This window comes from Felis catus, chromosome B2 (genome assembly GCF_018350175.1).
Source record: "Felis catus isolate Fca126 chromosome B2, F.catus_Fca126_mat1.0, whole genome shotgun sequence".
Classification (NCBI taxonomy): domain Eukaryota; kingdom Metazoa; phylum Chordata; class Mammalia; order Carnivora; family Felidae; genus Felis; species Felis catus.
This window is the reverse complement of record NC_058372.1, coordinates 38,173,047-38,187,413: the sequence shown is the minus strand read 5'-3', so window position 1 is coordinate 38,187,413 and position 14,367 is coordinate 38,173,047. Positions and strand designations below refer to the sequence as shown.

The 14,367-nt window shown below is 46.4% G+C and overlaps 1 protein-coding gene across 6 annotated transcripts in view; it reads right to left on the bottom strand.

The window, feature by feature from the left end:
* DAAM2 (dishevelled associated activator of morphogenesis 2) overlaps positions 1-14,367 on the bottom strand; it is a 118,658-nt gene that overhangs the window by 34,787 nt on the left and 69,504 nt on the right. For all 6 annotated transcript variants that reach the window (XM_019830560.3, XM_019830558.3, XM_006931672.5 and 3 more), the window contains 8 exons: positions 13,114-13,203; positions 9,753-9,827; positions 8,926-9,020; positions 5,737-6,070; positions 4,765-4,875; positions 3,468-3,571; positions 2,279-2,345; positions 705-822 (listed from right to left, as the gene is read on the bottom strand). In XM_019830560.3, the coding sequence (XP_019686119.1) occupies positions 705-822; positions 2,279-2,345; positions 3,468-3,571; positions 4,765-4,875; positions 5,737-6,070; positions 8,926-9,020; positions 9,753-9,827; positions 13,114-13,203 (994 nt within the window). The remainder of the gene's footprint in view (positions 1-704; positions 823-2,278; positions 2,346-3,467; positions 3,572-4,764; positions 4,876-5,736; positions 6,071-8,925; positions 9,021-9,752; positions 9,828-13,113; positions 13,204-14,367) is intronic.

Sequence of the window (14,367 nt, the reverse complement as noted above, 5' to 3'; positions counted from 1 at the left end):
AATGCCAGCATCATCAGCACTGGAGAGTCAGCCTAGATCATGAAGTTTGGCCACGCTAGCCTTCCAAATATTCAATTTTGTGAAGAGCTTAAATACCAAATGGTACAGTTATAGCTCATTTCAAATTTCATGCTGGGGTGGCTATTAGTGACTGTGTGTGATTTATTAAGTCACTGTGCACCCCTGGATCTTAAGAGCTTAGCATCTGCTAAGCTTAGATGCTGACATTCGATATTTGTAAAGAGAAGCAGGGACAAGTGTGATAAAGTGGAGCTCACAACGCCTAGATGGAGGAGCTGATAAAACCCTGAAAACAGGCATGCTCAGTGTATATCTGTGTTACTCCCCCAACCACAAAACTTCTTTTTTGGAGCTCCCCAAAAGGACTGACCGCTCACCTGCCGTCAGCTAACAGCCAGAGCTATTTGATTTTGCAACGATCAAGCTACTGCTTGCTAGACCAGGACGTTAGCATTGCTCAGGGTCAAGATCCCAGCATCTCCCCTGGGTGACAGAGGACGTCCTGACCTCAAAGAGGGAGGCAAGAGAAACGGCCTGAGTCCTGTGGCCAAGTCTCCCAGGGGCATGTGCGGAGGGAGACCCAGGCAGACTCACCAAGCCAAAGAGGTCCTGACGCCCTGTCTCAACCTGTCCCCGGCCAAGGCTCAGGCCGGCTGAGGAAGTGGCAAGTGTGGGCTACTCACAGGGCATCTGCAGGCAGTGGTGCAGGACAGACAGCAAGCAGGGATAGGCCTCCGTGTGCTTTAGCTTCTTGTGGATCAGCTCGAACATTTGAGAAGCACTCTTGGTGTCGATGTGGACCTGAGGGAGTGGAGGGAACAGTGAACGGGGAGGGGGCAAGCAGCAGAAGAGGAGAGAAAACCCTGCTTGTATCCACTGCACCCCATTCCCCAGGACAATGCTCCTTCTCCTGCTTCTGGCCCAGGCTTAAAAAGAGAGGCATAGAGAGGTGCCTGGGTGGCTCAGGTGTCCAACTCTTGATTTTGGCTCAAGTCATGATCTCACGGTTCATGGGTTCAAGCCCCCTGTCAGACTCTGTGCTGGTAGCATGGAGCCTACTTGGGATTGTCCCCCCCCCGGCTCCCCCTCTCTCAAAAATAAATAAACTTAAAAAAAATAGAGAGACTGGGGTACCTGGGTGTCTCAGTTGGTTAAGTGTCCCACTTTGGCTCAGGTCACGATCTCATGGTTTGTGAGTTCGAGCCCTGTGTCAGGCTCTGTGCTGACAGCTCAGAGCCTGGAGCCTGCTTCAGATTCTGTGTCTCCCTCTCTCTCTGCTCACTCCTGCTCTCTCTCTCTCTCTCTCTTTCTCAAAAATAAATAAATATTAAAGAGAGAGAGAGAGAGAGAGATTCAGAGAAAAGGAGGAGGAAGATGTCCTAATTACATGAAGCAGGATTTCTCAACCTCAGCACTATTGGCACCTTGAACTGGATCATTCTTTGTTGTAGGGAGCTGTCCTGTTCCCTGTAGGCTGTTCTGCAACATTCTTGGCCAAAACCAATCAAATGCCAGTGGCATCCACCTCACACCAGTCGCGATAACGAAAAATGTCGCCAGACGTTGCCAATGTCCACAGGGGGAGGAGGGAGCAAAGTCACTCCTGGCTGAGAACTATTAGTTAAACTAAGAGAAATGGGCATACACAACTCAAGAACCATGTAGAATAGCTGCACACAACTGGGGTTCAGATCCAAGATCTACTCTCTCACTGTGTGGCAGCAGGCAAGCTAATCTCAGTCTGCTTATCTGTGAATCAGGGCTTTTGTGACAATATAACGGGATGGGGCCTGGTGACTGCTGCACCACCAGAAGTAGGTTTCTATTTGGGTAGAGCTTTTCTAATACATTATTTAAGCAGCTAAACTGTATTTTCAGGATTACTGAGGCCTAAATAAAAAGTCAATTTGGTTGGTGAAACATGATCTGGTTAGTGATGGGGAAAGGTGACTCAGGGAAGTTGCTGGAAGGCAGGGAGAAAAGCCCAGGAGAGGCATTTGAGACTAATCATGCGTAGGAACTGGCTCTCTTTCCTTTGGGGGTTGCAATCTCCCAGCAGGGGAGATGCCCTACCAGGTGAGGCCCCACAGAGCCAACACACTGCTGGGCTCCAGAAGTAGGACTTAGCCATGGGAGCCACTCACCAGGGAAGCCAGCCAACACTGGACCTATCACAGCACAGGATCCAGGGAAGATGCTTGTGGGGTCATCTGGGACCCCCCACCCTGCAGTCACCCCATCCCTTCAGGCTCCTCACCATGTCAAACCTCCTGGCTAGCTCCAAGTCATCCTCATTCCGGACCATCTCGAAGAAGTCTAAATGCCTAGATAGGATGGGGGGATAGAGAGACTAGATATTACCTCCATGACATCCGTGGTTGAGGGTTAAGTCCCATTGAGCCCCCAGCCAAGTAAATCTGAAAGCTTCATTCAGTGAGGACAAGGAAAAACCAGACAGAAGCCACCTTTCTGTAGGCCAACACTCTCCTCTTTAATAGAATCCCATGTCCCTTCCTCAGGGAGGCCAGCCCAGGGTCCCATTACCCTAGGATCAATCTTGCTCAGTTTGGGCACTATTGACATCTGCAGCTAGATTATCCTTGGTTGTGGGAAGCTTATTTGTGAGACGTAGAAGGTTCAACAGCATTTCTGATCTCTACTCCCTAGACGCCAGTAGCAGCCCTCACCTTCAAAAATGTCTCCAGGCATAGCCAAATGTCCTCTGGGAGTAAAATTGCCCCTAGTCAAGGACCACTGCCCTGCCATCACCAGTGTTCTCATACTGTCCCCATGAGCTCTCAAAGCCAAACTCTCTCATTTTCTACCCCAACCACTCCCTAACTCCAATTCAAAAGGATCTATCCTGTTTCCCTTAAGACCCAGGACAACAAAATAGTCTGTATCAATGGGACAGAACCAGAGGGGACAGAGTTCACTGGGAACATATAGGAATTTAATTGCACCCTTTCATCAACAAGGACCTTTATCTGGACTTTTATTTGGGCTGGGGCATTTCCTTGCTAAGCAGGAGTGCTCTACAGGATGTTTAGCACTCCTGGTTTCCAACAGCCAATACCAGTTAGTATCTCCCAACCAGCCAGTCTTAAAACCAAAGAACACCCCCACGTTTCCAAATGCCCCCTGGGAGGGAGGTACTGCCATGGTTGAGGACTACTGGGTTCACCTGCCTATAACATCAGAGCTGAGAAAGAGGGTCAGCAAAGAGAGGAGGCAGGGACACAGGTAGGATCTGGGACAAGGAGGTGGGATTGCTGTCCACCTCTTCCCCCCCCCCCCCACCACCACCACAGAGCTGATTCTGCATTGATACTGGGTATGGCAGGTGGTCTCCAGTGGGAAGGTCAGCCTCCTTGAAAGTCCTGATCATCCCCAACTGAGGTACTGTTCCCATACATCTGCAGTGGGGACAGGTGGCTGAGCCTTACTTGTCCAGGATGGCATTCTCGTGCTGCCGGAGTTTGTCAATCACAGGCTGGATTCCCAGCATCAGGAACTCGTACCGTAGATGTAGGCGGAACTCCAGATTATCCTGGGGGTCCCCAAGGGAGGAACAGACTCATCAGCTTATGTCTCTTCCACAAGAGTCCCCAGTGGCCCCCTCATCACTACTCCAGTCATCATCCCACACCACCTGCAACAACCCATCTGGAACTACTTCTAGTCCCAGAGTTTCAAGAAAGGGCGGGAGGAGATACCTTTGACCTTGTTATTTACTCCCATTAGGTTTCCTGCTTCACTTCTGTAAGTCTCTTACCAATTTTCTCAGCCTTTGGCATCAAAGAGCATCACTGTAGAGTGATGTAGAATATAAACTCTGACATCAGATAAATCTTGGTTTAAATCCCTGCTCTGACACTCACTAGTTTTGTGACTTTGGGAGAGCCTTAGTTTCCTCATCTTTAAAATGGGAATGATACTACTTACCTACAGGGGTGATATTCATTAAAAATTACCTAATGAAGTATGGTCACCAACTAATCAGAACAAATGTTAGTCATAATAGCTAGTATTGACCAAGGTGATATCAGCATCTTAGGGACAGATTATTCCCCCAACCCACCTCACCTAACTCAGCTCATCAGGACTGGATGCAAGAAAAGCATGCTAGCAAAAAAGAGGGAAAAGTAGAGATCATTAAATTGCCCCTTTTTGTCCTTCAACAAACTGACTTTGATCGGTGTATCTGATCCCCTTAGCATTTGGGGAGTTCACCTGCTTTTCAAGGTCTTCTTCAACTGTTGCTGTCTTTATGGCCTGAGAATCCCGTTCTGACCCCAAAGGAAGGAAAATCAGGAGCCATGCCCCCTAAAAGAAGGTGCCAGAGGGCATGACAAGCCAACTCGGAAATGAGTCCAGAAGTAGGTCTTTAGAAAGCTCTAGAAAGAAGAACCGACACTTGCCCTCCTTCCATAAATGAGAAGCCAGCATCAGCCAGCCAAGCTTGAGGTTTGTCCAGACTACATATAATGCATGATGTTACCCATGTAAGAATCTCCCCAAGAACCCCTCATGACAGTAAGGTACATGACAAACTATTCTTTCTCAGCCCCAAGTGAAGGAGGCAAGAGTTGATAAAGATAATCTGAAGACAATGCTGATAGTAGAAACCACACCAACCCACGGTCTTGGCCCCTTTTCTCTGCCACTTGTCCAGGAGGCACTTGCACATACTACCCCGGGATCCAGAAAGTCCACAAACAGTAAGGTCAAGAGATGCCTCACCTCTCCAGCTCCAGCATTGAGGACAGCATTGATGAAGGACATGATGGCTGTTTTCAGATTCACTTCATCCCGGTACCGGCCCAAACTTCGGTCTAGCTCATTCAGCAGTGTCTGGATGGAAAGGCAGGACCGAAGAGGAAAGGCAGGCTCAGAATCTTACAAGTCCTGCCTCTGCATGTGCGCCCCTGCCATTCTAGCTGCCTAGCATACCGCCTACACTCTCTCTACCCCATCTATCCAGCTTACCTCGGACCTTCCCAAAAGCTCAGCTTTTCCAAGAACCATCCTTTGCCTCTCCACACCTCTGTCTCAGTTCTGCCTTGCCTCCTCTCTACTCACCTCCGTGGCTTAGTTTATATTGTGGGGGTAGTGCCGAAGTGCTGCCTTGGCACTTTACAGCTGTTTACAGCTCTAGCTGTTTATGGTTCATAAATCTTCCTGCCCAGCTTCGTGACAGCACGGACACTGCCTTTTACCTCTTCGGCATCTTCTGCAAAAGGTCAGGGCCCACTTTCTGCACAAAGTAGGTGCTTAAAAATGTTTGATGACAGAATAAACAAATAGCCTATACTGGTAGATAAACCATGGAGTTTGTACTACAGTGACATTTCAGATCTGTTGATACTTAGTCTACATAAGACACTTTATACTTACTATCTCATTACTTTTCTGGGGCAGGCCAGGGAAAAGAAAAATGCATGGCATGAGCTTCTAGCACTCTTCCTGGGGTGCCCACAGTAAGCACTGGCCCAGGCAGAGGACCTAAAATCTTAGCCCCCGCAACTGCATTCGGTTCAACTTTGATGAGCCCCTATGATTAGCCAGGCACGGGGCTCAGAGATGTAGAGCCACAGACCAATAGTCCAGCCTCAAAGAACCCACAGTCCAGTGAGGAGTCCATTTTCTCAGCCAAACCTGTATCTACTAAGGGCCCTTAAGTCTTTCTAAGGAAGCCCCCACTAGGGCCCTCACCTGAAAGCGTGTCCGCTCAGCTGCATACACCTGGTAGTGTAGCATGGCCTGAAGCACCTTCTTGTGGCCTCCGGGCACCAAGCACACAGCACCCAGGATCTCCAGCACGGCCACCTTGGTCTTGCTGTTCTCTGTGCGCAGGCTCTGTGCAATGGTGCTGATGGCCTCTGGCTGCGCCAGCACATGTGCCCGCCCCTGGGAGTTGTTCATCAGAGCCTTGATGCAACCGATGAGGGAGGTGTGGATGCGACTTTCACAAGTAGCGTGATCCATGCTCCGGAGGAAATTCAGCAGACAAGTCAAACCCTCCAGTTCAATGAAGCGTGTCACAAACCTGTCCAGGCCAGAGCCATCAGCACAACCGATATCCTGAATTTGCATATTATTCTGTAACATTTGCCAATAGTTACCCTGTTACCTGCAACCACAGTGTCCTACCTACAGTAGCCACTTGGTTCATTTATAGAGTTTTCCTAAAGCACTGAAATCCTATCACCCTCACAGCAGACTCATGCCTTATTTGCACCTTAAATACCATGAATTTGCAGGTCATTAACTGACAGTTGCATAGCTACGATGGGGTATACGGGAAGGGAATGACCGTAGTAATTATCACTGTAATTATCATGGCTGTTAAACCTGAAAATTCATCTCCAGTGAGGACAGGAATTAACACAAATACAGTCAGAAGACAAAGAGGACTTCCAGATGGGGGCAGGTGGGGGATGCATCAGAGTCACTGAGTCACAGGACCGAGGCTAAGAAAGGTGCTCTTCAAGAGGTCCTTAAGAAAATAGCTAAGTTATCTTGAATGGTAACAGAAAGCATTAAAAACCATTTAGTTCAGGGGTTCTTAACCTGGAGTCTGTGTCCTCCTAAGGGGTCTATGGCTAGCATGCAGGGGTCTATGAACTTGGATGGAGGAAAAAAAAAGTTAGACTTTTATTTTTGGTAACCTCTATGTGAAATGTACCATTTCCTTTGCTGATGAATGCAGGCAATACACTGTGGTATTATCAGAATCTGTGACTTTGTCGCTCCAAGAAATCAGCTATTTTCATATCAAATTATAATTGTTATACGTATCAGCACTTCGAAATTATGGCAGCTGCTAGTTCTTGCTCTTTAAGGCATAAAGCAGCACATATATCGCTACCTCACAAATGTTTAATATTTGGTTAACTGTGTTTCCATTTAATTGGTTTATCTTTAATCTTATCTATTTTTATCTACTTTATTATTTAAAAACATCATTCTGATAAGCAGTCATTAGGTTTCATCCAGTGCCAGAGCCATTCGTGGCACACATGTGCACACGCACACATACACAAGAGGCTTTGAACACTTGATTTAGTGGAAGGATAATGATCTAAGGAAAGGTCATAAATGGAACTGAGGGAGACGTTTTATCTAATTAATACGTTTGATCCCAAGTGTATTTGTTGTACTTCCATATTATTATATAGATATGCCTACAAAATAGAATATACTCTCAAAATAAGTTGTTAAAATGGGTATATTTGTTTCTATTATATGTTTTCTGTATACCACAGAATTTCCACCATGACTGTGTGTAACTTAATCAGAATTTTATTAAAGGGAAGAAAAATAAATTGAAGTGGAAGACAAACCTGGAAGCCTTCTCTCAACCTCCCCTTCCCATAGCAGCCTCCCACCCACACCTGAGCAGCCAGAAAGATTAAGGCACTCCCATCCTCCTGAGGCTTTAGTTTCAGGCTCCGGAAGTAGGAAGCTCAGCCCAGACCACTCACTCATTCACTCACTCACTCACTCACTCACTCACTCACTCACTCACTCACTCAGGCAGACCCACTGGTAAACATTTAACAACTGGCTCTCTGAAGAAAGGAAGAAAAGGCCCGATTGTAGTGTTTTCCAATTTCCATGGTATAAATACTGCTAACATAGCTGATTTCAAAGATATCTATGTGACATCTTTGAATGTGGAGTTGGGAAGTTGGAAAGAGATGCCTGCCTTCCAAGAGATGTTTATTGTACTGTTGGCCCTTGAATAACACGGGTTTGAACGCTATAGGTCCACTTCTACGGGATTTTTTTTCAACAAACACAGTACAATACTATAAATGTATTTTCCTTAAGATTTTCTTAACATTTTCTTCTCTCTAGCTTACCTTATTATAAGAATACTGTATATAATACATATAACTTATAAATATGTGTTGATCAACTGTTTATGTTATTGGTAAGGCTGCTGGTCAATGGTAGACTGTTAGTAGTTGAGTTTGGTGAGAGTCAAAAGTTATATGTGGATTTTTGACCGTGTGGGAGTCAGCGCCCCTAATACCTGCCTTGTTCAGGGTCAACAGTATTTCCAGAACCATGCTTATACAATGGGTATAAACTCAAGAGTATATACAAGAGTAAAGAGCATACATAAAACTAAACTGTAGTAAGATCACTGGGTAATTACAGAGTAATAAGTTTCAAGTACTTAATTACTTTTGTTTTTGATATTATTTATTTAGTTGTAAGTTTATATGTTATATTCTAACTATAGTTACGTTTAACAAACAGCTTGTAAAACTGCTGAAAATTTAACAGTCAGCTCCCACAAGCAGGTGCAAGCCAGCTCCCAGGCACAAAGAGAATCTATGGCTCTTTGCCCACTTTGGACCTTTACACAGTGTGGTCCTGGAAAGGGGAAGGGTCCTTCTTTTTAGCATTTGAGAAATCATTCCCTTTTCCTGGACTGTATCACACCTCCTCTACATGGCGGATTCTTGTCCACAGACACCACGTCTCCCCCTAGGCTGGGGCACTCATTCGCAGAGCTCTTTCTTCTACACCTTGTCCATAAGGCCACCACCCTATGTCCCATTCTGTTTTTCCAAGACAAAAAAGCACCTGCCCTAAGTTTCTGCTCAGATAGCTCTTCAGGACCTAAGTTTTATGCCACATTCACATGCTCTTTGCCCTGGCTCCCCGCATGCCCGTCCTCTGGCAGCTTCCCAGCTCCTCAGAGGGAGGAAGAGTGGGAGGTTGCAAGTACAGCTGAGTGGGGGGAACTCTAGGCGATGCCCAGGGGTGGAGCCTGTAAGGGGACTGAGTTGGGAGCAGAGCATTGGGTGAAGCTTCAGGAAATTGAGGGGAACCACCAAGGGAAGGGAACCACCAAAGGAAGTAGGAAGAGGAAACACAATGGGTCACCTCATGGGCTGTGTCCGGAGAGCCGTCTTCAGGTCTTCCACAACTTGGTTCCTCATCTCTGTCTCCTCCTCATCAAAAGCGTACAGACTCTGCATCTGAGGCAGGTGGAAGGGGGAAGAGGTCTTGCTGGGCTGCCTGAGCCCCAGCTCCCTGAACCACCCCACTCCCCCACACCCAGGTGTGACACAGGAGCCACCCTCGCCTCAGGAAGGGCAGGGCCGCCAGGAATGGTTCGTTCACTAAGAACACCAGACTCTGAGAAGAGCCAAGCTACAGTCCTAGACTTCACTTTCCTCATCTGTGAGATAGGGAGAATTATTGGCTCAGCTTGTTTCCCAAGACTGTGTGAAATACAAATGGTTAATAGATGTTTTTGTTTTAATGTTTATTTATTTTGAGAGAAAGAGAGAGAGAGTGTGTGTGTGTGTGTGTGTGTGTGAGAGAGAGAGAGAGAGAGAGAGAGAGAGAGAGAGAGAGCAGGGAGGGGGAGAGAGAGAGAATCCCAAGCAGGCTCTGTGCTCTCAGCACAGAGCCTGATGTGGGGCTCAATCTCACAAACCATGAGATCATGACCTGAGCTGAAACCAAGAGTCATACACTCAACCGACTGAGCCATTCTGGCACCCTGGTTAATGGGTATTTAAATGGTTGGGGGACTCTAGAGTCACACAAGAGAGGGAGGGATTATGATAAAATCTCGGGAATAACTGGAAAGCTGCTGATCCTCAGTGAGTGGGGTGTGAAGTGCAGGGAGAAAACTGGGAAGATCACTCTCCGCCATAGCTTTTCCAGGGGGAGTCCAGGGCAAGGGAGGAGCCATTACTCACCGCAGCCATGGAGTTGATGCGGTCGATGTAATAGTCAGGCCAGCTGGTCGCCAGCTTGTTGGGGTCCTCCTGTTCCTGGAACAAGAAGAAAGACTGTCTGACCAACTGGCAAGACAGGCCCATGGCCTGAGTTCCTGAGTTTCATTCCCTGTCAGCAGATTCATTTTTCAGTGCCACCTAGATGCAGAGAAGTTTGAGGAAGTTTCAAAATCTCTCCAGGCTTCCATTTCTTCCTTGGTAGAGTGCAGATAATGAACACTGAATGGAGTGACCAGCCAAAGACATGGGCATAAACCACACAGGTGTATATACTTTCAATGAACACTATGTGTGTGTGTGTGTGTGTGTGTGTGTATTACATACATATATTACATATGTATTACATATGTATTATATACATATACATAATTAAAAATACATTCTTTTTTCTTATATTGGTTCTCTTTTTAAATTTGATCTTTTAATTTTTTTAACATTTATTTATTTTTGAGAGACAGAGGATGAGCAGGGGAGGGGCAGAGAAAGAGGGAGACACAGAATCCAAAGCAGGCTCCAGGTTCTGAGCTGTCAGCACAGAGCCCAACGTGGGGCTCAAACTCATGAACCATGAGATCATGACCTGAGCCAAAGTCAGACGCTTAACCAACTGAGCCACCCATGTGCCCCTATCTCTTTTTAATAAAATATAATTTTATGTCTGTTGAACCGAATAAAAATCTGTGCTTATAGCTTGTACATCTGGGTTTTCAAATTTTACTGTTCCAATAAGATCATTCTTACTGTATTTTACAAAAGTATTGGTTTGTGACAGTTTGGAAATTTAAAAACTTGGTCTTTCTCTGAGATCATTGGAGAAGCACAGATATAAAGCATTTGGTGCAGTGCCTGGCACATGGTAGGTGCTAAGTAAATAGCAAGTTTAGGAAAAGAAGGAAAGAGGTTTCCAAGGCCCTGGGTTTGGGAGAGACTCAGGAAGGGTCAGTGTAGCTGTGAGGCAGAAGCCAGGGCAGAGGCCTTTGGCCCAGCCCTCAGGTTCCAAGGGAAAGCCTCAACTCCTCCCCAAGGATGGGCAAGAACAATGAAAGCTAAATAAATATTAATGCTCATTGAAAATCTAGCCCTCTCCTCTATCCAAAGAATCTGCTTCTGGGCATTACACACACCCTGCTCCTTCCTATCCCCATCCCATTTGGACGTTCCCCCTCACCTGCCTTCTGCTAATTCCCTGCTTTCAAATCTGCACCAAAACTTACCTCCTCCTCCAAAACCTCTCTGATATACCACCTGTCTGCCAGCTGACCTGTACTTTACCCTGCATCCTCAGCTACATCTACTCAGGCTTTACAATTTTCTCTCATAAAATCCAAGTTACAGACCAGTGAGAAAGCTGCCTTGATTTGGTCTTTGTGACTTCACATGGCTATGTGTTAACTCTTCATGCCTGAAGCCCCCAAATTCTATCTTCTGACCTTGGGGAGGGGATCACAGAAACAAAAACAAATGTACCATAAAAACATACTTTCTTGCCTTTGCCAGCTCATCATGTAACGCTTCCATATGCATTAAATGAACACCTACTACATGCCAATCACTGTACTGAACCCTTAAAGTACTGAGCAAAATGTCAGTCCCTGCCCTCCATACGTCAGTCTAGTGCCAGAGGCAGAGTGATAAATGCTCTATGGTAGAACTGTCTATAGTGGGTCGTGGAAACCCAGGTTGGGGACATCTAACACAGAAGGCTCATGAAGGGGACTCTAAAAGGACAGAGTTATTAAAGATTACTAAACCTAGGGCAGGTGGGGAGGGTATTACAGACAGAGGAAGTATCACTTCAGGGGTGTGTGAAAGTGTGGGGGAAGATTACTTGTAATTTGGTTTGGAAGGTAGAACAAGAGGTCCTTACATTTCGGTAATTTTTTTTTTTATTTTAGTTGTGTAAGAGATCAACTGACAGGAACTTCATGGTAAATCAATTTGGAGAGTGGAGAAGCACCAGACATGATTAGCTACTCCTGAAGTTAATTTTCTCCTCCATCCCTCCTTCCCTCCCATGACTTGAGCTTTTTTAAGACCTTCTTTCTCACAATGAGATTCCTGGACACAGCATATGGTATTGTCCAGGTGCCTAATAAATGTGCATCAAGTATACTAGACTGCTGTGTGCACAGCCTCTACATCTTGCCACAGGCTCTTGGACTCCAGCCAGTCTGGATTTTAGCAATGGTGCAACCACTGGCCATAACTGGCTGGGACCTTTGGGCAAATCCACTGCCTCCCTAGGCTGTCCCTTCTTCATACGCAGCCTCCCTAGGCTGTCCTTTCTTCATATGCAGAAGAAAGGACTAGACTGAATTGTTTCTGACCTCCTTTCAATTCCAGGATGGTGTAGCATTCTAATTCCTCCTATTTTATAAGGTCATGGAGCCTCAGATGGGACAAATATCGTGGGCAAGAGAATAAGAGCCATGAACAAATGGGCTCAGGGAACACGAAGGGGCAATAGCTCAGAACTGCCCTAGACCTGCCTGTTTTCTCCCAGGAGGGAGCAGGTCTGTGCTTCAGGCACAGGAATAACTGGGTCCTAACTCCCAAATTCCTATACTCTGACATCAAAGGAACAACTGCAAGTCTGAAAAATGGGAGGGTGGAGGGGAGATGAAGAAGATGGGCCAAGAAAAACAGAATGAAAGAAAAAGACTAAAACAGAAAGGGGGCAAGAGGGATAGAGAGAGAAAGAGATGAGCAAGAGAGAGAAATGGAGGAAGACCAAGAGAGAAAAAAGCACCACTGCTGGGAAGCAGAGGGGAGGAGATAAGAGCTAAAGAAACCAGACTGGAGCCTGGCACTCCTTACTCAGGAGACCAATGGCATTTTTAGTGAAGGAGAAGAGAGCAAGGAGAGGGTGGGGGAGAATGGGGACTGATGTGTGACCCTGTGAGGCTGAGCCTGGGACAGGGTGGGGGGGCAAAGATCCAGAAGAGGCCACCCTCACCTCCAACTCAGTCCTTACAACAAAGTGTCCCTCGGGTATGGCACAAGGCAGCACGCCCTCCAAGCGGGCATGGGAAGGGAGTGATACTGTCTTCCCTGAGACTGTCATCTCCTTGACCCAGCCCCACTCCTGGAACCCAGTAGACACCTGCATCAAGGGTTTTTGAAAAACAGAATCCCATTTCCCTGAGTATAAGCTCCATAAGAGCAGGGAATTTTTTATCCTGATTTATTCATGGTTGTTCCTCCAACACCTAGAATGGTGCCGGGGTATAATATCTGTTGAATGAGCGAGCAAAGCATGGGGGCAAGAGCTGCCCCGTGCTGGGGACCCTGATGTGGCAGCAGAAGGGGTCAGCCATGGCACCTTCTTCTTGCTGCAGTAGATCTGCCATTTCTTCTCCGGAGGCAGTGCGAACACAGCCTCCCGGTTTTTGTCTGTGAGATCCAATTCATCCTGAAAAGACAAGAGAGAGGTCTGAGATGGCTGACATTAGAATATGCAGTGCTACAGGAAATCGCAGTTCCCCCCAAACCTATCCCTCAGCCTACTACCTTCCTCCAGAGAACAGCAAAAGTATGATAGGGCAATTCTTCTGTTAGAATTGTAGCCGTACCCCATTCCCATTCCCTTGCACCCAACTAAGGCTGGGCTGCTTCTATCCACGCTTCCCTTACTTCCTGTCCACTCCCACTTGTCTCTACAAATATGTCCTCCTCCTCCAGGCCCCCTGCTCCCTGCCATATCCTTTCTGCATTGCTCTGCTTGCTCCTAACCCTCTTGCCCCAGGTCTCTGGTCTCCCTTCTCTTGTCCTTCTTAAACTTGTCAACATCATAAGTCAAAGCCTGACAAAGAAAGCAGTCAGTCTACATGTCTGGGTTTTGCCCCCATCCTGCAAGTCTCTCAGGCCTTTGAGTTTCTCCCTCAGAAATTCTCTGGCTCTCCAAACTTCAGCATGGTCCCAGCACAGGCTGAGGAGAGCTGGTGATGACAAGAAGCTGACCAATTCTCCTGGCAGTAAGACTTTGCCATGGCCAGGGAGGCACTGATCTGCTTCCTGTGGACATGTGCCTATCAGAGGCAGCCCCTCCACCCACATAAGGCTGGGAGCTCTGCCAGGCTAGCCCACACTTTTTGAGACGTAGAATTGGGTAGTTTCTGATGTCATCAAATTTGGGTGATGCCATCCAATTCTATAGGGACTTCAGAGGGACACCATAGATTTGGTTGTGCTAGAGGGCCTCTAAAAAGCTCTCTTATTGAAGATTTTTCTCCTGTGATTCATGAGCTATGCCAAAGCTCATCAAAGAAACAGTTAATGGTCCATGGGGAACATAGTGTGCTTTTCAACTCAATTATTGTGAGGTTTTTTTTTAATCAAAAGCAATTCTTGCATTAAGACAATAAAGCACACTATTAATAATCTTTATACTTTCAAAAATGATAAATAGTGAAAGTAATATCTAAGAAGGTATGAGAGTCTAAAATATCAAAAATCTCTTTTCCCTATACTTTTATTCAAGGGAGACAATTGAAGACATTCCTTTCTATAGATCAGAACTGTGCAATAGAATTATAATGTGAGCCACATGTATTTTTTAAATTTTCTAGTCACAGTA